The 25,924-nt window shown below is 43.0% G+C and overlaps 1 protein-coding gene across 1 annotated transcript; it reads right to left on the reverse strand.

Moving 5' to 3' along the window:
• Positions 1 to 10,634: 10,634 nt before the first annotated feature.
• LOC310797293 (mitochondrial adenyl nucleotide antiporter SLC25A24-like) lies at positions 10,635 to 24,801 on the reverse strand (the record flags this gene model as incomplete). Its single annotated transcript, XM_083659654.1, has 10 exons — positions 10,635 to 10,816; positions 11,194 to 11,344; positions 12,304 to 12,471; positions 12,620 to 12,727; positions 13,942 to 14,094; positions 17,127 to 17,285; positions 21,204 to 21,315; positions 23,515 to 23,602; positions 23,776 to 23,902; positions 24,622 to 24,801. The coding sequence occupies 10 exons, from the start codon at positions 24,799 to 24,801 to the stop codon at positions 10,635 to 10,637; spliced, it is 1,428 nt and encodes a 475-aa protein (XP_083515780.1).
• Positions 24,802 to 25,924: the final 1,123 nt, after the last annotated feature.

The following is a 25,924-nucleotide window of genomic DNA, read 5'->3' on the forward strand; positions in this document are numbered from 1 at the left end:
CATTTACCCTCACAATTAAGTTGGAGTAATTTATTCATTAAAAAAAGTTTTCCATGATCATGAATTGGGATCAAGATGTGAGGCAGGACTAGTTCCGTTACTTTATTAACTAGAAATTAGCACGAGTGAATGTATAAGAAGGGCTATTTGAATCAGAGGCTGCCCTCTCTCCAGTTATGGCAACGATGCAGATGCTGAAGTCTGGTGTCATTTGAAGAAAAAGAGAGTAGGGTTTAATATTAGTTTGACAGTTTTTGCGGTCTTTAGACTTCATAATTGACCATAGGTTGCATTGTACATAAGTTTCTCCTCATTTGGGCCCACATTTCGGTGAAAGTTGCAAAGCTGTAGCACGTATGCCTGATTCTTTATGAATTTCCAAAGTTTGAAACTTTAGATGGTCGCTGTTCCGTGTTGCTGCTCCTACAGTACGCTAACAGGTGTTATGCCGAGATTTGCCCGCCCAGAGTAAAGAGTAATTTAAAGCCCTGAGAAAACCTACCTGCAAGCTAACATGCCAACCTTAATATACCAGCTACATACACATCAGAGCGTTACCTCTACACATAAATCAGTTAACACAGACGCCGACCAGACACACGATACTATCCTAACGTTAATAAATAATTTCGGGTTTGAATCTCACCTGGGGGGACACCTTTTTATGATGTAAAGGTTTATTTACCCCACCTCAAACAATTGTCATGCACCATTGCTGATAACTAAAACATGTTTTTAGCATTAACATTACAACAGTTGATTCATTTTAATACAAAAATATCAACTATTACATGATTCACACTGCAGTTTGCTGGAAGAGGATGCAGATGACAGGTGACAGGTGCAAATGAAGTCAGGCACTTTTCTGCTGCCAGTTGAAGTTTTCAATAAAATTTCTCATGAGGCAGCTTAGCCTAATATCTACATCAGTTCAGTAGTTTAGTTTGAAATGTGTAGGCTATAGCATTTTTTGTAGAGAGAATTGTAGAGGAAGGCCCAAAGTATAGCATGTAATAGCATAATTATTACACTGCATAAATCATATTGATACTGTACTCAAAACTTTTGCATTCAAAATTTGATAAACAACCTATTTGACCTATTATTCTTGAAAACAAGCTGAGCAATGCCCTTGAAGATGAAATCAAGTGAAACAAATTATTTCCTTAAAATCAATGTTTTATTAAATCCACCCAATACACATACATACACACATACCATATATACAAGCAAATAAAGTGAATTGGATTAATCACCACACAATATACACACAGTAGCAATTTACCGGGCTCCATTTAGATCCCATGTGATAAGATGGACATGTTGTCATATCAAGGACCCCTAATTCATTCACATTAGAGCCACAGACCCCCATTTGATGAGATTCTGTCTCTCAGGCCCAAATCTGAGAATATGTTTTACTGTCAGATATGATTTTGTCAATCTGTAGTACTGTTGGTAGAGAGATAACAGTGAAACTATGATCAACACAATCATTCTTCTACATTCTCTCATTGTATCAACTTCTTGTAAATTAAATAATGCAGAACTTTATAACAATTGATCATTTTGCTAGAGACCCACTGAAACCCTTTCAAGACCCGCTCGTGGTCCCATGTCAATTCAAGCACTTTCAGGGCAATGAGAGCAGATGGTTGCCCTCATTAGGCGGCGTCCACCCGCTATGCCGACCACCCGCAATGGCAATGCCGACATTAGGTTTAGGCGTGGGGGGTGGGAGAGGTTAGGTTTAGGGTTAGGGTCTGGGGAAGGTTAGGTTTAGGCATGATAGGTTAGGTTTAGGCGTGGGGGGCAGGAGAGGTTAGGTTTAGGGTTAGGGTCTGGGGAAGGTTAGGTTTAGGCGTGAGAGGTTAGGTTTAGGCGTGGGGGGTGGAAGAGGTTAGCCCTCGTTCACACAGGACGCCGAAGCAACGCTCAACCGGAGCTGTGCCTACGCTGTACCCACAAGTTTCATTTAGGCGTCCTTGTTAACAGGCAAAGCCGTTCACACCACCTGTGCGCGTGCCGCGCTGACGCCTTGCTGCAGCTTGTGCCTGCTTCAAGCTTCAGTTCTGCTTATGTTTGGCGTCCTGTGTGAACGAGGGCTTAGGGTTAGGGTTAGGGTCTGGGGGGTAGGAGAGGTTAGGTTTAGGCGTGGGGGCTGGGAGAGGTTAGCTCCAGCCGGTCCACCGACACACCTCGCTCAGCTGGTTCTGCTTGTGGGCTATCGGCATTGCAGGCTGTCGGCACTGCGGGCTGTCGGCACATAGACGGGCACCCATGAGGCGGAGTGGAGCAGAGCTGAACAGAAAAACGTCTCTTTTAGGGATGCACACAATTAATCGAAGCTCGATTACTCGCTCGTTAAGCATTTACTCAAGCATGTGAAAATGTACTCGATCAAAACAACAACAAAAGCAACGTGCATTCTGTCAGTAGAACGGTGTTTTCAAATAATTTTTCAATGATCCTCCAGAGGGCGGAATGATATCACTGTAACAGACTGTGAGGCTCTGTGTTTGTCACCTCAAGAGTTGAACAGGATGTGTATGGGGAATGAGAGTGAAGCTTCCGTTGTTGACGAGCGTACTAGTTGTCTGAGAATAAATGTGGAAGCGTGTTATAACGTTACAGCCTGACTCTCTCGTTTATTGTTTTATTAACAAAGTGTAAGTAATAGGTGGACCCAAACACTCGTCTACATCACTATAGCCCTTTTCAGACAAGCCATAAGATGCTCTGTCACTTGAACAGCGTTCATTCGGATAAATTGGCTGGCTCCTCTTCCTCAAACTTGGAGCAACCCACCATCAACTCAAAGAGGAAGAGTTGCGACGCACGGCCAGCAGAAAAAATAACCCAATCAATCTGCAGTGTTATAGAAAAAGACATGATGCCTATCTGTGATTGGGTGTACACCTACAACAACTGGATTCTAGTCTCACCTGGACTCGAGCTGAGCAACTCAGCATCAGCGTTACAGCGATGCACGGCGAGCAGAAAAAAAGAAAATCTGCGGTCAGTGAGCCCTTGTTGGACCTAGGCAGCGGCCGTGGCGCGGATTCTGGGCAAATGTTGACATGTCTAAAAGTTATGCCTCTACATTTTTATGTGTTTCATAGCGTAGGCTATGCTATGCAATGCTGTGAGAAATATACAATATGTTGCTGCTGTATAAATAAAGGTTTTATTGATGAAAAAACGCATTTGGTATTGTTTAGACAATTTTGTGTTTTTAATTACAATTAATCGATTGATTGATCCTTAACGTTATCAATGATCGATTCCGGAATTTGTGGAAAATATGCATCCCTAGTCCGTTTTCATTTCGGGGCCCATGTCAGTCAATCCAGCTCCGGTCCACTCCGCCATCCACTCTGTGTCTTGTGTGAGATATCAGGAGACAAGGAATATCACAACAGCATCATCTCATTTCAGGTATTAAAAGATTTTTTGTTTACATGAGTGATTGTAATGTGTAGATGAAACAAATCCGACAGCTCGTTATCGAAAATAATGCGCTCTGACAGCACTGTTCTCATTCAGTGTAGACTGAAGCCTACAAAACGGCAAATTTCTCAGTTGGTTTTCTCTTCTTCTCTCACCCCTCCCTCCCTCCCTCCCTCCCTCCCTTTCTGTATGTGTGTGTGTGGTGTGTGTGATTGCAGGATTGGAGCCACTTGCATCCAGTTAGTCGCTCCAGTACTTTTGTCTTTTAAGATTCTACAAATCCTGTTCCGTTCTGCCTACCTGTTCTAACCTGTTCCTGTCTCTGCTCAGATCACCATCGGACTTGACTCCAGCCTGCTCCTCTGCCAGCCAGCCTACCTGCCAGCTCCATTGGCACATGCCACTCCTGAACATTTATTAAAACACCCTGTTACCTTGCAATTGCCTCAGCCTCTGCATTTGTCCGCTCACCTTGGCTTAACAGATCCGACGTGCGTTATTATTCATATCCCCACACTGTACGATATACTATGGAAACGCACTCCAGTTAGAACAGGCTGGAAGGAAAAGGATGTTACGTCGTAGCCTATAGGCCTATTGTGCCTTTCGGAGGGCTGCAGAAATTGTATAATAAAAAAATTAATAATAACATAATTTACTGCAGCGACCGGTTTTAAAGCACATGACGGATAGTGCAGCTACTGTAGGAGTTGTTTGTGATAGATCTTGCCAGTTTGTGATTTAATACACACACTCGCTCTCTCTCCCCCTCTCTGTGTGTGTGTGTGTGCACCCCCCAAGTTTACTACATTATGTTCATGAGAGAGGGGGGTGAGAGAGAAAGAAGAAAACCAGCAGAGAAATTTGCCGTTTGCGCTGGAGTCAAAGCACATTATTTTCGGACTAACGAGCTGTCCCCTTTGTGAGACCCTCGGAACTGTAAATCTTGTACACTTTGGATGAGCAATAAAAGTATCTGACTTGTCCACCCTGATAGAAAAAGTGAATGGAGCCATCACCTTCGTAGCGAGACTTGGGTTGGCCACAGGAGAGGCATGTCTTGGTCCTCTGAGGTGGCTGTTGCAGCCGCTGCTTCTCCAAGCTGGTGTGGACCATCTTCTCAACAGCAGGAGCAGCCTGTGCTTGGGGATTGGTGATGCAGGGGGCAGAAGTGTGACTGGGACACATGCAGCTGCAGTAGTGACAGTCATCTGTGGTGGAGGCAGGCCAGGCTGTGGTAAAAGTAGGGATGAAATTATTACCGGTTTACTGATAAACCATGATCAAATTCCTGACGATAGTATTACGGTTTCAAATTTTAATGATCAATAAAACCAAAGTTTGATTACAGCGCTTTGAAAAACACTGTAAATACTGTGTCACTGGCTCCCCTGGCCAGTGACACTTAGGAATCGACTAGGTGACAACCAAGTATAGTTTGGTGACAAGCTGGAGAGACAGTTGACGGTCGGAGAGACAACATCCGGTACGGGATGGGATTAGCACCCGATCCTGGCTCTCTCGTGAGGGAGGAATCCACAAACGCTACGGATTAGCCTCCTGAAAATCTGTGCAAAGATCGGTGCGGCCTGGGGTCCTTCAGGCTAGAGCGAGGTGCTCGCCGCAGGCGAATGACGTGCAGCGCACAGGCCTGTCTTCTCTCTGCCCTCTCAGGGTGACAACAACCTTGTCACCCTGATGAAGGCCTGTGTGCCGCAACACGTCGGTGCGTTTTAAATTCTTGCTACTATGCATTAGCCATACAATAAAGGCTTTTTAACTTTTTTCACCTACAAGAGTGCCTTGGTTACTTCTTTTTAGCTATGAAAATCATGTTGAGAGCACGTTTAGCGCGTCCATACATAGAGAATGAATTGCAGAAGGACACCGTCTATATGGATGATGCAGGTAACCTGGTGGAAACTCCTCAGTGGGCTGGACACAGCATTCATATAAGGCAAGCACTATTGTTGATGTATCTATGGCCGGCCGAGTTGAAATATATTGTCATGTCATGGTGTCTTTGGGTCATTTATAAACAAAATTTATTCTGTTCTTTTTCTATTGATTTTTTTGGTACTGTTATTTTTACATTGAAGTCAATGGCGAGTGGCTTGTGTTTTCCCCCTAAAAGGGGCGCAGCGCCTTGACGTTTTGCAAAGTACCCAGATTTGCTGGTCTGGTCTATCCAGACGCAGGTTGCACGTCTGAGTTTTCTAAATAAAACTTGGTGAAATTATTACAGTGAATGCATTTCATCATTATCATTTTATTTTGGTCACTATAATCATGATATGAAATGTTCTTACCCTTTCATCTCTAGGGGGAAGCAAAGCAGGCTCTTGTGGAGGCAGGGCATAGCTGTAGTGGAGGCAGGCCAGGCTGTGGTGGAGGTTTTTGGTCCATAAAGATTACTTCTGCGCATAAAACAAAATACATTGTATACTGTGTTTTGCATTCTAATGATAGCCTATGTTCCACATTGTGTTTTTGTTGAACACAGGGTTTCTTCACATTTTCAAATTAAAAAATTCCATGTTTTCCAGACCTTTATTTGTTTTAAAGATTACGTCTGGTGTTCAATGTGAGGGAGATAGACATCTTGCCCCTGCTACCTAGGTTATATCAGTATAGATGAAGATTGTTCTTCACAGGCAGAAATATCAGAATGTGAGATGATTGGCAGGGTTCCTACACACTTTCCATTTTAAAACTCCATACTTTTCCAGGCAAACCCATAGGCTATGTTCTTGACTGGAGGTGACGTTGGTGCAGGGTATTTGATATAATACATATACTGGCAGCAGCTGGGTCATAAGAGCATCCCTCAAACATTATACATTATTCTGATCATCAACAAAAACTGTGGACTCAAAGTGGCTCCACAACAACCTAAATCTATAATTGTGTGTGTGGTGTGTGTGTGTGTGTGTGTGTGTGTGTGTGTGTGTGTGTGTGTGTGTGTAGAGAGAGAGATACAGATTTAGCTACAGATCAGTACAGTCTGCTATACTGTACAGTTTGTATACTGTAAACAAGCTAGGGGTTATGCTAATCAGATGATACTCTTACACAGAAAGGCAGACAAGCTAGCATTACAGATATATCAGCCACAGAAATATATCTGATATATAAGAATGGGTGTGTGTGTGTCTCAGTAGATAATTACAAACCGTACAGTTTGTATACTGTACCTCAACACTGCCCATTAGCTAACGATCCAGCTGCTACATACTGTACATGCCAATAACGTTTCAGACGATCTGAAAGCATTAACGTTATCTAACTACCCTTAACAACACTACAGTAAACACCACGTCACGTGTTACAGTACCAGGATGAAACGATTAGCGTTACCTGACTAGAGAAAGTTATTCCAGAGGAATTTAGCACCTACCTGCAAGCTAACATGCCAACCTTAATATACCAGCTACATACACATGTAACTCTCGTCGCCCAAGCATGACTTATGGCTTTCTGTCATCAAAGTCACTTTCCTAAAGTAATTTGACATGTTACCATGCACATATTCATATGAAATTCCACATATTGACACATATAGATGTACAAATTAGTTCCCACTTACACAAAGCGGCGATCCAGCATCTGAAATGCCCGCTAAAGTACCGGAAACCACGTCAGAGGCCTCTGACCCGGACGTGACGAAACAGGCAAAGAGGAGATCGATGCAGGACACGGTGAATAACAACAACAACAACAACAACAACAACAACAACAACAACAACAACAACAACAACAATAATAATAATAATAATAATAATAATAATAATAATAATAATAATAATAACAACTCAATAAATGGACAGGACAGTTTAATATGACAAGAAAACACAGGCTGCTGGTATTAATTTTGTAAGCCTAATACAAAAAACAATAGGCCTATAATCCATGCATCTAAATACCGGTAATGGATTAATGTACATGCAATCAGATTCTTATTGTGGGTGATTTCCTTCTATATCCATTATGATTCTGATTTCATTACATTCCACTGACAACACAAATGTTGGTTTTGCATGCAGAAGTTAGTGATTCCACCTTACAGACCTCTAGGTGGAGCTATTGAGGAGTCCAGTGATCTCCAATCCCATAGAAGAGCTGACCTTGACACCACTGTTCAAAAGTAAGCCTTCAAGTTCAAACATCTATGTGAAGTTCCTGTTCATCTGGGATTCTGGGATCTCTAACAGTATTATAATGGTAACAAGCTGATTGTTTGACATATTTAATAGATAGATTTGTATAAAACCATCCCCCATAAGGCTATGTGAAATAATGAAATGTTAAATGTCACATCATCCCACCTTTATCCACAATAAAGGCGTATACTCCCCTTTCATGTTTGTTTAGTGTGTGTGTGTGTGTGTGTAGATGAAATGAGAAACCGAGACAACACAAATACAAGCTCCCTCCAAGTATTTCGCTGAAATGATTATTACCAGTCATGACTGTTTTCTTGAAAAGTGTTTAAAACCATGTCAAAGTAATACATTAAAATTGGTGTGTACACTGCACATCTCGCTGTGTCCGTCTCCAAGTCTGGGATAAAGTCTATCTTTCTAAAAAGGAAATTCCAATCCATTCCATTCCATTTCCTTAGTTTACAAACCACAGATGCCATCAGCCAATGGGATGGAGTATACAGTATACCAGTGCCAGTGTCTGGATGATATTGGTATGCCTCGAGCAGGCTATTCTCAAAATGTGTTCAAGAGCTTCTCAGGGATGTAAACAGGCTATGATGTCCAGTATAAATGTGCCAACAAAACTAGGATATCGGCGTGCATGTAAACAAACTCACCGTAACAGTCTGACTGATTTGGTTTCATCACAGTTTTAACAGGAGGAACATTAACCTCTATTGCATATAGTTGCCATTAGCCAACAACTTTATCTAAATTTAGATAAAAAATCTATGTTTTACTGTTTAGTTGTGAAAACGGGGCCTTTTACCTTGAGGACAAATAACATATAATTGAACACATAACATGCAGGAAATCCTGTTTGCCCTCCCCTATTTCCATGCACTTGTGACATGAAAAGATCATGGTCTGAGGGCTCCCAGAGTTGACTAATCGTTCAATATTTAGGCAAAATTCTGTAAAAATGTGTTTTTTTTTAATACTATAATTAAAAATCAACTATCTATCATTAAAAACCAGTGTGTATGTGATAGTTTTTTTTTTGTAAAATGGTCAAATTAAATTGTTGCCATATAAATGTGAATATGGAAGTCACCTATGAAAGATTATAGATAAAAGAAAATCCCCAAATGTTTCCATAATTTAATTGTTATCGTGTTGAAGTAATAATTCATGCAATAGAGGTTTAGCAGAAACCCTATGACCCAGTGTGTATTATCTTACTCATTTCCACGTATAAGAATGACTTTGTCAAGTATTATTTTTGGACGGCGCATAACTCTGAGGAGTGCACTTCGCTTAGCAATAGCATCAGAATTAAAGTTCACAGCATGCTTACCACAACAATGAATCAATCAGGACGACTATGTCTCTCTCTCTCTCTCTCTCTCTCTCTCTCTCTCTCTCTCTCTCTCTCTCTCTCTCTCTCTCTCTCTCTCTCTCTCTCTCTCTCTCTCTCTCTCTCTCTCTCTCTCTCTCTCTCTCTCTCTCTCTCTCTCTCTCTCTCTCTCTCTCTCTCTCTCTCTCTCTCTCTCTCTCTCTCTCTCTCGTTTCATTCAAACTCTATCCAGTCACCATTAACCAACACATTCCCTATAGAGCCAGAACAGTGACTTTAGTATTTGGCAGTTAACAGAAAAAAGTCGGCATTGTATTTGGAATTGGGGGGGGGGGGGGGGGGGGAGGATTGCATTAAAAACAGGATATTGTCATGGAAACAGAAATTGAACTGGAAACACACCCATACACACCCACACACACACCCACACACACACACTCACACACACACCCACAGACACCCCCCCCCCCCCCCCCACGCCACACACACACACACACACACACACACACACACACACACACACACACACACACACACACACACACACACACACACACACACACACACACACACACACACACACAGAGAGAGAGAGAGAGATGCTGGTGTTCTTGTTTGGGGAAGTTGCCTGAGAAACAAACCTGGCCAGCAGTGACCTTTTCAAATCAGCTCTCAGCTGGGTCAGTCAGTAGAGTCGTTAGAGACTGTTAACGAGGCTATGAGTCAGTAGAGTCGTTAGAGACTGTTAACGAGGCTATGAGTCAGTAGAGTTGTTAGGGACTGTAGAGTCGTTAGAGACTGTTAACGAGGCTATGAGAGAGAGTAGCCTCACTGCTCGACCGGTGCAGCGGGCTTCAGGGAGAGCGTCTACCGACCGCTCCAGCTGAGAGGAGCGGCTTGTTCCAGACAGTTTCTGGCAGTCAGCAGTCTTCCCAAAATATGCCGTTTGAATCCAAATGACACTCGTCAACACCAACACCAAAAAAAGTGCCAAGAAACCTGTCATTGAATTATTTACAAAAAAAATTACTGAGTGCATTTTCTTTCAGTTAAATTTTTTGTTTTCAATGCCCTGTTTTTCAAGGCATTTCCCCCCCCAATTCTAAATACAATGCCATTTTTTTTTCTTTCAGTGCCAAATACTAAAGTCACTGTTCTGCCTCCATAATTCCCTGGCTTTTCAATCCATGCAAGCCATCACTTTCCCTCTCCTCACAGATCCAATCATCTAAGTGGTGGAGAGTATAAACACACGTCATTTTCTCACTATGTCATCACGCTACTCATGAATGTGTACGCTGTTTTTCAGTTGATGTCATTCCAGCTGTTTCGGCCCCTCCTCCTCCCCTGCCACCACCAACGCCACCATGGCTCCAGAGGGATTCCCTGATGGGAAATTCTATTCTCTCACATTCCTGACATCCTAACTTCACCTCGGGAAGTGTGTCATCATGTCACCAAACTCTATTTTCTTCTCTGTTTTCCTATCAATAAAAATTCACTGTGCAACCTAGTCTCTCCCGATTGATTTCGGCATACATCCTCCACCTGTTGAACTTCGGTGCCAACTGGTGGAATTCATGCCTGGTACGTTTGGCGTCCATGTGTTCCCCTTGGTGTCACTTCAGGAAACAATTCTGAAATCCGAGACCTAAATGTTCCTTGTCACTTTGCTCGCAGTATCATTTGGAGATCCCCAAGCCGGTCTTGGTGTACTCGTAAACAACGTAGCTAATGCTGACAGCAGGAATGACTTTCATAAAGTTTGGCAGGATTCCCCTGTAGAGTCCGAAAAAGCCATCTTTGGCCACAATCTTCTTCACCAGTGTGCTCATGGAGGACTGGTCTGATGCATCCAGAGATGCTGGAGATAAAGAAATCATTGGAAGGAGTTAGTGTTGCATCTAAAAGCATGGTGCTTCTTCTTCTACTTCTTCTTCTTCTTCTTCTCTATTTTGTGTGGGATGTTAAAGCAATACTAGGCAACTTAGCGCGTTGAAAGCTGAAAAATGTAAAATCCAATACCCAGAAATCATTGCAGCTTATGTTATTTAAGCTTAAAAGATGTGTAACTTTACACAAAATAACCTGCACATAACAAGCCTACAGTAAGACATAATATGCACTCTGTAACAATGTAACACCATGTAACTATTGTGCCTTTCCATAGCTGTAAATGTCATCACTGTTATCAAATGGCATGTGACTGTATGTACCCAAATGTCATGTGACTGTATGTACCTTGTGCCTGCATCCGCGTGCGTATCAGGGCCAGCGGGTAGCTGGCCAGCTGGCCGCAGGTGCTGGAGATGGTGCCGCAGCACAGCAGCACCAGGATCCCCGGGTTAGGAGAGTCTTTGGCGTAGTAGGACAACCAGTAGGTCTTCAGAATCTGAGACACGGGAGGGGGTACGGTGGGAGGACGGAGACACAGAACTGCATCAGAGTTAGGGCTGTGAATCTTCACTGGCCTCACGATTCGATTCGATTACGATTGATCTGTCAACGATTCGATTAGATTCCACGATGCATCTCGATACAGCTCAAAGTATTGCAGCTCCAAGTATCAAATCCTCAATTTTCTGTATCATTACTGCACATGGCTACTTTTTCATCAATTAATACAAGCAGTCAGATAAATATCAAGTCCCTTTTTGACTTAGAAAGTGCTTTAAAATCTGAATCTCAACGTAAATTTAAACATAAACGTTTCAACGATTCATCCGTCAACGTTTCGATTTGATTCACACGTCCGTATCGCGATGCATCGATTATACGATTAATTTTGACACCCCTAATCAGAGTAGCGCCATCATCAGAAAAACAAAAGGGACTAGTTTGATTGACAGCCTTTAATTGTGTAAGCAGACTGCGTTTCGACACTACCGTGTCTTCATCAGAGTCAACGTGCGCACAGGAGTGTCGAAACGTTAGTCTGTTTGCACAATAGAGCCCAACAGGCACGTGAATTTTCGTGACGTATCCCGCCGCAGAAGCGAGGTTCCCCATTCATTTTCTCCATAGACATTTTGAAAAATCCTTATAGAACGAGTTTTAAGGCTGGAACAAAGCCGACCCGTGATCTACTGAATTGTGAGAGACCATAAAACATTCGGTTTGAGCAAGAACAAAAAATATCAACGTCGTCGTTGCTGGAAGATGTGCAGAGACGTCTGTTTCAATTAGCAGCATTTAATCAATATATTTGATGCAGTCACACACTCCATAATGAACTGGTCGATCCATCAGGCATGCAAATGCTGCCAGTTAACAAAGTGCACGCTAACGTGGAATATCACTGGAGCGGCTGCAAACCTCATAAACAGCCAGGTCTATCCCAGCATAGCATACCTCATAAACAGCCAGGTCTATCCCAGCATAGGGAATGATACCCAGTAAGTTTGGAATGTAGCCCTTGTAGAAAGCCCCGACGCCCTCATTCCTCAGGATCTGCTTGGCACAATCGAACATTCCCGAATACTGTCCCGTTTTCCTCAGGATCATCCTGGTCTTCAATACCTGAAAGAGAATAAGCACAGAGGAGAAGTGGAGAACTCAGTTGCTGTATGGATGCTCAAGATCTTTGTTTTTTTAGGTGTTGGGGCATTTCACTTTATGTCCTTCAAACATCCCATGAATGAGACAGTGATGCCAACAGAGGCCTCACCTCCATGGGGTAGATGGCTGTCTGTGACGTGGCCCCAGCCAGAGAGCCGGCCAGGAACCTCTTATGCGTCGCCACCTTCTGGCCTTCCGCCGACAACAACTTCTTATACTGCGACAGAAGACACACAAACAAAAAACATTTAAAAAAAAATATATATATATGTGAAGAAGACACACAAACAGTGACATAGAACATTTAAATGTAAAGAGCACCCGTGTGGGTGACCTGACGAAGCCAGATTTTTTAATTAGGTGATTGCCCTAATTACCTAATGATGTGATGTCATCAGTGATGATGTCATCAGTTATGTCATCCTTCCTGGCTGAGGATCAGTGATGATGTCATCAGTTATGTCATCCTTCCTGGCTGAGGATCAGTGATGATGTCATCAGTGATGTCATCAGCGATGATGTCATCCATGATGATGTCATCAGTGATGTCATCCGTGATGATGTCATCCGTGATGATGTCATCTGCGATGTCATAGAGCAGGCGAGGCCACATAGCGGCCGAGCTGCATGTGACATACAGTGGGCGAGCTGCAGGGCGGGCGAGGCTGCGAGCCCAGGAATCGAGCGCGTGAGATTGCTAGCATTTAATCAATGCTAATAGTCTTAGGTACACACACACACACACACACACACACACACACACACACACACACACACACCATTCGGGGATAGCCTGTAACACACATCACCAGCTATCTCGGTCTCTATTTCTCTGTCTCCATCTAATGTTGTCTGCACTAAGTACAGGGTCATTTGATAGCAGACTAGGTCAAACGTCAGCTGCCCTCCTGTTTTGCTCTGTATGTACGTCAAAACATATGGCTAATCTAAAACGTGATTATCCCATATGGACTATAAATGCTTCTGAGTTCCAATAGATCTGTGTGTAAGCCTGTATATATATGTGGATGTACATAGTACAAGAAGATTGTTGTTGTTGTTATTGTAACTTTATCTCTTTTATGCTGCTATCTTGGCCATCCCTTGAAAAAGAGGTCTTTGTATCTCAATGGGACCGAGCTGCTTAAATAAAGGTTAAATTAAAAATAAAATTGTTCCTCTTTGCAAAGATAAGATAAGATAATACATTTATTTAAGACGACTTCCAGACTCTCCTGGCTCCTACTTTGATCTGAAGTGGCTCTTCCCTTTTTGGCTGATAAATTCCATTCTGCATCAAACAGCATCGCAGTAAATCAACTAAACCCCAATATTTGTGTTGTTGTAAGACTGTGTGATAAATGAGTTGAGATGTACAGTATATTATGGTAAAAAAAAAAAGACATGATCTTTGGAAGCACTATCCCATACCTGTTCATAGGACATAAATTTGATTGCTGTCTCGGGTGCGATCTTCAAGACGTTGATTCCGTTTCCTCTCCACAGCGATCTCACGCCCCCCTCTTTGAGCATCTGCGTGAGGCCTCCTACCAGGCTGATCCGGTTGGACTTGGAGGCGTGAACCTGCACCAGAGATATCAAGTTTTTACAGCAGGGGTGTCCAATAGGTAGATCTTGGGCCGTCAATAAGTAGCTCGTCAAAAGAAATTCAAAATGTAATATTTTATTTTATTTTCAATGCATAAACTAAATCCCACTCATGTGTAGCTAACTCAATATCTATAGTATTTAACATTATAAAAAAAAAAAAAATTACCGGCATTTGACAGGTGTCTGGTGTTTATTTCTCACTATGATGATTTTTTTTTTTTCATATTTTATTTTATAATTTTCACAACATAGAAAACAAAAACAGGCTCAGACAAAAAACAAAAACAAACAAAACATACATACTATACCAACATTAATATTACAAAATAGCGCTACCAGCCGCATCAAGTTCCCATGTGCTTGTAAGAAATGTGTGTGGAATCCCATGCAAGGGGTGATTTACTTGTCGTTCTTAACCTCATTTAAGTACCGTAGTCGAGAAATGGGTCCCAGATGATTGTGAATTTCCTACATGAATTGGTCCTCAGGAACCGTATGTATAACTGAGACCATGTCTGTCAGCCACAGCTGAAAAGAAGGTGGAGAGGGGGACTTCCACTCCTTCAAAATGAGTCTCTTGGCGATAGTGGTCCCCTGCGTCAGAGACTGTTGTACAGCCGTAGGGAGGAGCAGAGAGGACTCTGAGCAGCCCAAGATGGCGAGCTCCGCCTCCGGCTGAAGGGTCATTTTATAAGCCTTAGAGCAGTGGTTCTCAAATGGGGGTCCGCGGACCCCCAGGGGTCCGTGGCACTTTGCCAGGGGGTCCGCGAAAAGTTTTCAGGTTAAAAAAAAAAAATGCTACATGTTACTTATTCCTTCTCAAACTACTTCCTACATGGTGCTAGTCTATCAAAATATCTTGGCTGTCATTGATTGTGTTGCATAGTGGTTTTCTGTACTGTTGACAAATTGTGATATTGCAAGTCGCTTTGGACAAAATAAAAGCGTCTGCTACAGTAAATGACGTAATATAAATGTAATGTAATAAAAAATATATATAGATATTTTTTTTTTTGCAAAATCTTCATAGTTCAACGAAAATAGTTTATGCTTTAAATCTAAAATGGTTCATGGATTACATTCTAATAACAAACCTATCAAATTAAAAGTCAAGCACGTTACCGTGGAAACAATTAAGCTTAGCCCAAAATCACAAATCAGAATGAGGGGGTCCCCGGTATATTTTCTATCTTGTAAGGGGTCCTTGGCTGAAAAACATTTGAGAACCTCTGCCTTAGAGTACCAATCAAATATTTTGGCCCAGAATCCAGACAGTGAAGGACAAAACCAAAAAGCATGGGATAATGTACCCTCTGACACCCGACACCTATCACATAGTGGTGAGACAGACGGGTAGATCTTGTGCAACTTGGACTTTGAATAATGAAGACGATGAGTGACCTTAAATTGGATACAGTTGGTGTCTGCTGTTAACTGAACAGAGCTGGACTATAGATAGACTCCTGTCCCATATAATTTCAGACAAGTCAACATCAAGTTCCTCCTGCCAACATTATAACATTATTAAACAATGTTAAATAAATAATATATGTGTGTATAATGTTAAAATGTGCTAAATATGTACTGGGGGGGGGGGGTAGCTTGTGACTAGTTTTATTTTGAAGTAGCTCTCATCCTAAAAGGTTTCGGTACCCCTGGTTTACTTCAGTCTACTACTTCAGGCATGTCCAAAGTCCGGCCCGGAGGCCAATTGTGGCCCCTGGACTGATTTTAAACGTCCCTCGGCTTGTCTCTCAAAATAGACTATTATGTGGCCCTTCCTCCGCACAGTATTGGTTAATCAAGCAAGTTCACTTTGCGGTTTTTTGCGTTCACCTGAAGATGGCAGCACTATCACACGGTTTGTAGACAAGCGCCAAGTAGGAACAACGCAGGCGGAACTAATGTTTTCAGACGGTGAACAGCAAATAAACGGTTACCTACCAACAGACATTTCCCACTGGGTGGCAGACATGGCCACGGCAAACCGTAAAAAGTTGCTTTCAGGAGCGGGTGGAAAGTTGTCAACTTTCCAGTGAAAAGTATTCAACTGTTGAATAGTTTTCGCTGGAAGCTGAAACAGTTATTTTTGTCTCACTCTCATTTGCCAAGAGACTGTGTCACTCTTATGAAAGAGTTCAATCAATGTGAAGAAACATCACGATACTCAGCAAAATATTCACCATTGATTGTCCGGCAGTGAACAGGTGGACAAAGTGAAACAGCCTATTGAACTGTTGATTTCAGGACTAATATAAAAAAAAGAGTACAATAAATTGTATTGTATCTGGTTTTTGTGTGTGTGTGTTTTTTATAACCCATATGATGCGAGAAGCAGCTGGTACCCAGGTATTGTCACATTATCTAATCTGGGCCGTATTACTCTAAGGCCTACAAAATAACCCTTCAGCCGGAGGCAGAACTCGCCATCTTCGGCTGCTCGGAGACCTCTTTAGGCTTCCCCACAGCTGTGCAACAGTCTCTGATGTTGGGGACAACTGTTGACAAAAGAAATAGAATCTGAAAGAATGGAAGTCCCCCTCTTCACCTTCTTTCCAACCGTGGCTGACGTATCTCTGTTCTCAGGATGGAGAGGCTCAGATCCTTGAGAACCAACTCACTTAAAAAGTGTCTAACTATTTGGGGACCCGTTTCTGGCCTACCTCGAGGAGGTTGGGGGTGATTGGGGGTGGTTCCTATTGGACGCCTCACGTGGGAGACCATGCACAACACCTCTTACAAGCACATAAGCACCCTATATGGACAGTAGCACATTATAATAACTGTTGATATTATATGTATGTTTTTCTTTGTTTTCCTTTCCTGTGTCTGAGCTTGTCTGTATGTTTTGTTCTAATCAAATTGAAAATAAAATATATATATATTAAAAAAAATCTGGCCCGTATTCAAAAAGGTTTAGACACCCCTTACTTAGTGGTTCCTTTTTGAGAAAGTAGACCACAATGGAAACGGTACCGTTAGCTGTTTTCGTCCATAATATTCACCTGCATGAAGACCTTCACCCGGTCCAGTGGGGCAGTTCCAGTGCGAGAGATGGCCCCGGCCATCGCCCCGGCAACCAGCTGCTTCCACCAGCCACCTGATGCCTTCTCCTCTTCTGTGAACTCATCAGGGATGGCAAGACTGTCCCCCAGGTCCAGCACCTAGTGAGTACAGAAGACAAGACTGTCAGCCAGGTCCAGCACCTAGTGAGTACAGAAGACAAGACTGTCACCCAGGTCCAACACCTAGTGAGTACAGAAGACAAGACTGTCACCCAGGTCCAGCACCTAGTGAGCACAGAAGACAAGACTGTTACCCAGGTCCAACATCTAGTGAGTACAGAAGACAAGACTGTTACCCAGGTCCAACATCTAGTGAGTACAGAAGACAAGACTGTCACCCAGATCCAACATCTAGTGAGTACAGAAGACAAGACTGTCACCCAGGTCCAACATCTAGTGAGTACAGAAGACAAGACTGTCACCCAGGTCCAACATCTAGTGAGTACAGAAGACAAGACTGTCACCCAGGTCCAACATCTAGTGAGTACAGAAGACAAGACTGTCAGCCAGGTCCAACATCTAGTGAGTACAGAAGACAAGACTGTCACCCAGGTCCAACATCTAGTGAGTACAGAAGACAAGACTGTCACCCAGGTCCAGCACCTAGTGAGTACAGAAGACAAGACTGTCACCCAGGTCCAACATCTAGTGAGTACAGAAGACAAGACTGTCACCCAGGTCCAACACCTAGTGAGTACAGAAGACAAGACTGTCAGCCAGGTCCAACATCTAGTGAGTACAGAAGACAAGACTGTCACCCAGGTCCAGCACCTAGTGAGTACAGAAGACAAGACTGTCACCCAGGTCCAGCACCTAGTGAGTACAGAAGACAAGACTGTCACCCAGGTCCAGCACCTAGTGAGTACAGAAGACAAGACTGTCACCCAGGTCCAGCACCTAGTGAGTACAGAAGACAAGACTGTCACCCAGGTCCAGCACCTAGTGAGTACAGAAGAAAAGACTGTCACCCAGGTCCAGCACCTAGTGAGTACAGAAGACAAGACTGTCACCCAGGTCCAGCACCTAGTGAGCACAGAAGACAAGACTGTCACCCAGGTCCAGCACCTAGTGAGTACAGAAGACAAGACTGTCACCCAGGTCCAACACCTAGTGAGTACAGAAGACAAGACTGTCACCCAGGTCCAGCACCTAGTAAGTACAGAAGACAAGACTGTCACCCAGGTCCAGCACCTAGTGAGTACAGAAGACAAGACTGTCACCCAGGTCCAACACCTAGTGAGTACAGAAGACAAGACTGTCACCCAGGTCCAACACCTAGTAAGCACAGAAGACAAGACTGTCACCCAGGTCCAGCACCTAGTGAGCACAGAAGACAAGACTGTCACCCAGGTCCAACACCTAGTAAGCACAGAAGACAAGACTGTCACCCAGGTCCAGCACCTAGTAAGCACAGAAGACAAGACTGTCACCCAGGTCCAGCACCTAGTGAGCACAGAAGACAAGACTGTCACCCAGGTCCAACATCTAGTGAGTAGTACAGAAGCACATTATCTGAATTTGCTTCACTGCTTTGAACAAACAACAGAATAACTGCTATTGCTTAAGGCCATTAAGATATATAAATAACTCTTTGATGAAAGAGGTATTTCTCAGTAAGATACATATTGCATACTATGTTTGTGTGGTTATTATGACAGATACAGTTCACCAGCCTAAGATGTGCACTACACTTCTCCTTTTGAGGTCTATTGTCACACTGACGCAGCAACACGTTTTTTTTTTGTGTCTTCCTTTTCTTTCTCAGACTTACTCAATCACCAGCTGCAGTCTCAACAAGACAGCAAACATATCAGCAATGTAACATACTTCACTTCAGTATGTCTGTGCAATCTTCATGTGCTACAGTATGACACATGTGCTATGACAAATAGAGAGCCAAAGTGGAACGTCACTTCCTGCTTCAGCACTGTACCAGAGATTTTCATCCGCCATTTATTTTCCCATAGACATTTCGTAAAATGCTTATAAAAAAATAGTTTTACTGGTTCAAACCAAACGGTACAGATAGGGTTGCCAACTTCTTGAAATGGAAATAAGGAACGGGGGCGGTCTGGCGGGGGCGGGGGGGGTTGGGGTGGGTGGTTTGCTAACTAATAGCTTTGGCTTCAACCATTTAGGCTACCCATTAATACAACACACAGACCTGGTTTTGATCAGTTTTTGCATTTTTTTGCGCTATGGATAAAGTTCAACATTTTAATATAAACAGTAGTGCAAATGACATTTTGAGATAGCCTAATTTATCTTCACATTGGCATGTAGCCTACTCATTCAAGACATTTCTTTCAACAGTGCAAACAGTAATTTTACATAGCTATTCTTTTGAATAGACAGACCTGCAAGAGTTTACATCATTAGTGCAAAACATTTTAGATTTCAGATGAAATCTTCTGAATAAAAGGACAATTAGGCTATTGAAAAGTATGGATTTAGACTGAGGATATCTCTGATTACTGTAACAAGTCTTACACCTGCAATAGCCTCCTGTTGTAAGCAGGGTTTGTACAGCTTTTAAGAGTAATTCAAGCACTTTCAAGGTACCTAAACCAGGCTCTCGAAGCCTTTATTGTCACATCTAAATATATTGACAATGTGAAAAAACAATGGCATTGTGATGCCTGGTGAGTGAGGAACTTGTTTTGAGTGCACCCTGTGTCCTGCGCACTGTCCACAGCCTCTCGCTAGGCTGCTGTAACATGACACCGGGCCGGTGTCACCGGCTACATAGGGGGAGAGGCAGCGGTGCCATTGCCAGCGCACGAGACTCCTCTGTGGAGTTTACTCGCTCAAATAGCTTTGTACTACAGTGTCTCTCGAAAACGGTACAAAGCGCGTCCCGTATCAGTTCAATACGGAACAAGTCTTTTTGTTTACAAATACGGGACGATTCCATATTTTAAGGGACGGTTGGGAACCCTAGGTACAGATATATTTAGAAACAGGAGAGATCGCACAACATTTCACTAGGACCAAAACATTAAAAAAATGCAGGTTTAAAGAAAATATTTTTTCAATGTTTTTTTTTTTTAAGTTTTGGTCCGAGTGAAATGTTCTATGGTCTCTCATGATTCTAAATATAGCTGAACCGTTTGGTTTGACGAAGTAAGACTATTTTTACAAGCATTTTATGAAATGTCTATGGGAAAATAAATGGCGGATGAAAATCTCTGGTACAGTGCTGAAGCAGGAAGTAGGCGGTCACTTTGCCTCTCAATAAGGACACATATCAAAAGACCTGCGCACTAGATGGCAAACTATTACTGATAAGTCACTAGAAATGAACAAAGAAAACACAAGCCTACTGTAGCTTCTTATCCTTTGGCTAGTGCTGTTGTGAAATCATAATCACTGTGTACTAACCCTTTGGACTAAGCTGTATCAGATAAACTACATTATTCAGTGTTTTTCCTGAGTCATTTTAAGGTGTCTGGTGGTGTATCGTAGCCAGTCTGAATGCAACAGTTTAAGGAAATGCAAGGGTTTTATGTAGTTAGCTATATGCATCGCTGTCGCTAACCTTATACATGTACTGGAATGTTATACTATCTGCTTTGATACCACAATGTGCAGTGCAGCAAAGGTTTTAATGCACGCGCTGCATCAAGAGATGCATCGTTTTGCTCAGGATCCAGCAAACACTTTGTGCAGCAGAAGGAGTAAGAAACCAGTCGATATGCCATGGCACACAAACAGGGACAGGACAGGAGAGGCAGTGTGGAGGAGTAGAGTGCTGTGACCTCAATTATCTTAGGGCAGATTGTAGCCTACTTTCAGTTAAGCAGCTGCCCAAACTGTTGCCTGCAGGGAAAATCCACAATATCTGCACACAAAGTGTAAGAGGACCTATACTGACTATACTATATACATAAGGTCATATCGAAATCAATGCAATCCACTACATTGCTTGTTTCTGTATCTACGGCGTGTCTGTGTGTGTGTGTGTGTGTGTGTGTGTGTGTGCGTGCGTGTGCGTGTGTGTGTGTGCGTGTCCCATACCGTGGAGTGTTTCCAGTAGCGTATGATGTCATCCAGGTTGTGTGCAGGGTTAAACAGGAAGTGTTCCCTCCACTCGTTCCAGTCCACCACCATGGTGCCATCAATGTCCATACTGAGGAGATGCACACAAACCTCTTTACCCATGGACTGACACTTCCTGTGGCATTATGAAGCTTTGGTAACACTTTATACGATGCCCAATGTCTATAATGCATTATAAACATACTTATTATAATGCATTATATAATCAACTTGTAGTGTATCATATCTGCGTATGCCGCAGGAATTTCATTAAAATGCACTTAACACACACGGCCATTTTAGAGTAACTTATAATCACATTATAATGTGTTATAACAGTGATTAGGATGCATTATAAAAATGGTTATAATGTATTAGATCTATGATAATTATAAAACACTATGTTGGTCACTAATGCCACATGACATCCCCAAGGATCAATTAATTCATAATTATTATTAATTCATAATTATCTACGTCATTCCTCGAACCCGCACTGTCTTATTGCGGCCCGTGGGCCGTTTTTCAACGGCACGCAGCTTGTCTCTCAAAATGGCTCCTAACGATGACAGCACTATCATACAATTCGTAGACAAGCACCGAGTGGAACAACCACAGGCGGAACTAATGTTTTCAGACAGTAAACAGCAAACAAAGCTAGCAAACCTAGCAACAGACATGTCCCACTGGGCGGCAGACATGGCCACAGCAAAGAAGCGTAACGTTGCCGCTTCCAGGAGCAGTGGGACGTTTGTCTTCCAGGAGCAGTGGGACGTTTGTCTTCCAGGAGCAGTGGGACGTTTGTCTCATCTGCCAAGAGGACGTTGCTGTTATGAAAGAGTTCAATGTAGAGACATTACGAGACCAAGCATAATTCATAGCAGCGATTGTCCAGTGGATAAAGCGAAACAGTCTATTGAAATATTAATTTCTAAGGACTAATATTATGGCACTGAAAAGTGTATGTGATTTTCTTTTTTTTAAATAACCCATATGATGCGAGAAGCAGCTGGCCCCGAGCAAACGTTCACTAATCTGGCCCCGTTCAAAAAAGTTTGGACACGCCCGTTAAAGTCATAAAAATGTTTTGTTTGTTGTGATTACTGTTATAAACTAAAGCGTTATGATTATTTATGGGTGTTTATGTTAGGCTGTGGGACTGGAGGATTTACGTGCGGATACATGGTATCCAAGAAACGCTTGGTGACCTGGGGTCTTGATAACTGGAAACGCTGTGGCACTTAAGTTGTTGTGGCACTTGATAAGCTGAGGACTAGCAGACCCAACTCTTATAGGTCCCGAATATGACATCACATTGTGTTATGACATCATCAGTGATTTATGACATCACCACGTGAAGTGACCAGTCATGTAGTGATGTAATCACAAAGTCGTCGACCATTGGCATCACCACGGGGGGGAACACCCGAAATAATACATCATGACTGTCGAGATCGTAGTAGGAATGATGACATCTTCTAACAGCTAATAACTATAACTATTATACAGTGCTATAAGTAGATTATAATGCATATTATATGTTTATAATAATGCATTATCGACACGGGCATCATACAAGCTTTCAAAAAGCAAACTTTTGACCATGAGGCAAAGCTGCTCAGAAGTCATTTTTTGCAAGTCCAAGTCACATCTCAAGTCTTTGGTCACAAGTCCAAGTCACGTCTCAAGTCTTTGATCACAAGTCCAAGTCAAGTCTCAAGTCTCTTATGGATGTGCGTTCTAGCCTGGGTGAACCCAGCCTCCACGTGACCTGCTCTCAGACCTGTTCTACCTGACCTAGTGACTGGGAACAATGAGAGCAGATCACGTGGGGGCTGGGTTTACCTAGGCTATGTGCGTTCTATCATCTGCTGGATGCCATCCGGTGTGCTTAGAACACTGCATAGCTAAAACTAAGGAATTCAAAGCACTTACTGTATTATCCTCACTCCTTTATCTATTAGCATACAATAGCATTTATTAGATGACATTAGTAGATATTTCCTTAATGTTAATAGACACAAAAATAAAGATTGTTTAAATCTCAAGTCCAAGTCAAGTCTCAAGTCTTTGAGAAGAAGTCTCAAGTCACTATGTGTGTGTGTGTGTGTGTGTGTGTGTGTGTGTGTGTGTGTGTGTGTGTGTGTGTGTGTGTGTGTGTGTGTGTGTGTGTGTGTGTGTGTGTGTGTGTGTGACTTAAGTGTGACTCAAAGGTCTCAAGTCCAAGTCCCCATCTCTGCCATGAGGTAGACATAAACATTGTTGACAGCTGACAGAAATGAGGCCTAACCTCTGCAGGATTTTCATGGAGTCCTCTCTGGAGACGTCCATGCCCAGCTCTTCCAGGCACTGCTTGATCTCAGACGCATCAATACGTCCTGGTAGGGGGGTGGAAAGAAGAGAGCTATTGAAAACATGCTGCAATATAAACAGTGAATGGCTTTGTAACTGTTTAATGGCATTGTCATTATCTGTTCAGATGTGTGCCATTCACAAGTATCTTTGCACAGAGGCAGCTGACAGAGGATGCTCCCCGCTCAGCGCCGCCTACCATCGTTGTTTCTATCCAGACTCTTGAACGTCAGACGCAGCTTCTTCTCGTGCTCCTTCAGGTATCTTGTGAACTCGTTGAAGTCCAGAGTCCCATCTTTGTTTTTGTCACCGGACGACACGATTTTCTGTAGAGAGATGACGTACAGTCTGTGTTTTAGTTCATTAATGTATCCCCTCCAGTGTTGCAAGTGCAATTAGTATCCCTATAGACACACACACGCACATACACACACACACACACACACACACACACACACACACATGCACGCAAACACACACACACAAGAAATTAGTAACAGCTATATGCCCTATAGGGATGGGCGATAATTCAGTACTGTTGTTTGTTGTTGTCTATTCAGTGGCATCATATCACCAGGTAATTATAATATGATAATATGATACAGGTAATTGGATGACTAAATTATGGCCCAGCCCCAGTATACCCTGTTTGTTCTGCTCTCTCTCCTCTCCCCATGCTCTCTCCCTTCTCTCTCCCCCCCCCCCCCCCCCCCCCCCCCCCCTCCCTCTCTCTCTAAGTGTTCAATCATGTTTATTGATAGTCCTTAGCTAGACATAGACTGTAGCTGCCTGGGACATGCTTGTGAGTTAGGGCTATACAAATACACTTGACTTGACACACACACACACACACACACACACACACACACACACACACACACACACACACACACACACACAGGCTACTACATAAATCAAGCACGCAAGGCATTTTATGTGAATGTGCAGGTCGGGACATGCATGAAGCCAGCATGCGGCTGATGCGGGGGACCTCCGTGGCCCCTAGGGGCTACGTGGCCCCCGGTCGGGCCGGGTCGGGCTTTACCTGTGCGGCACCCTGGCGGAATATGCCCATCGCTTTGAGGCCCGCTCTCAGTTCAGCCACATCCACCTTCCCATCTTTGTTGGTGTCGATCCTCTCGAACAGCTCCTGGTATGACTTTTGACTGTCGGGGTCCCAGCACCGGGCATTGGAGAGTAACAACGTCCGTATTGCCTCATACATTATTGTCATATAGGAGTGGTGTTGGTGTGTGTAGCAGCTGCCGGTCCAATAACAGCCCAGGAGGATTTGGGGAAGTTATGTATCCATACCGAGACAAGGCAATAAGTCCTGCAAAAACGAATGCGTTCGCTGTTCACATGTAAAGATATGTCTCTAGGGTTGATGTTGTTGCAGCCAGTCGGTCCCGTGCAGAGCAGGAGATATTCACACTGGGATCAGATCAGGGGAACTGAACTGCTGCAGTGGTCGAGGGCGGAGCAACGAAAGCTGCGTAGCCTAGCTACTCGTTTTCTACGGAAAACAGGAAAGGGTGGTGGGGGAAGAAGGCGAAATGTCCTTTGCTTCTTTATGTTCCTATAGTCGAACAACCTGCAGTCTTTCATAATCTATCAGTTGCCATTTTGTTCCATGTTACACTGCAGAGGAAGTCGGCTAATCTCTTCATCGAGAAGGATGTAGCATGTCTTGAATACAATGGTACTTCTTGACCATAGTGTCATATTTCATGCAGCGCAATACCTTTTAAGAACAGTAGAGGGCGCTATTGGGCTATATTTAACTTGCCAGTCTGACTCACTGCGTGACTGCTGACAGTAGATCCTAATGAAACTGATGTCCCGGGACTCCCAGCAGGGGGCACTGAAGAGGCTCCAGGGGCCCTCAGCAAAATGAGGAACCTACTTCTGAAGTGAATGTATTTCCCTTTTCCCACTGTTTCCCCCACTTACAGTAAGTTACATAATTCATAATTCTGACCAATGTACACATTTCATAATTAACAACATACATATTTACAGATGCTGTTTCTTGGGATAGGATCTTATAACTAGTGGTGTTCTAAGAACAGATTTACAAGATGTAAAGAGAATGGTAAAGGTGGGAGATCTGGTTGAAATGATAATAGTAGGCATATGACTTGTAAATACTTTTAATGAGTTTACAGCCATTCATTGTCCATATAGATTACCAGGCTACATAGATATTATATGACCATAATTAGCCTACCATGTCAACTTTTATTAGTGTGAAACCGTTTTTATATGTAGTCTACAACTGCTCCTCCCTGATGCACCTTTTGTTCTGTTGTCTAGTTATGTCCGCAATTAGTTTTAGTTAATACATT

The sequence above is a fragment of the Poromitra crassiceps genome (assembly GCF_964638095.1).
Source record: "Poromitra crassiceps genome assembly, chromosome: 23".
Lineage (NCBI taxonomy): Eukaryota > Metazoa > Chordata > Actinopteri > Beryciformes > Melamphaidae > Poromitra > Poromitra crassiceps.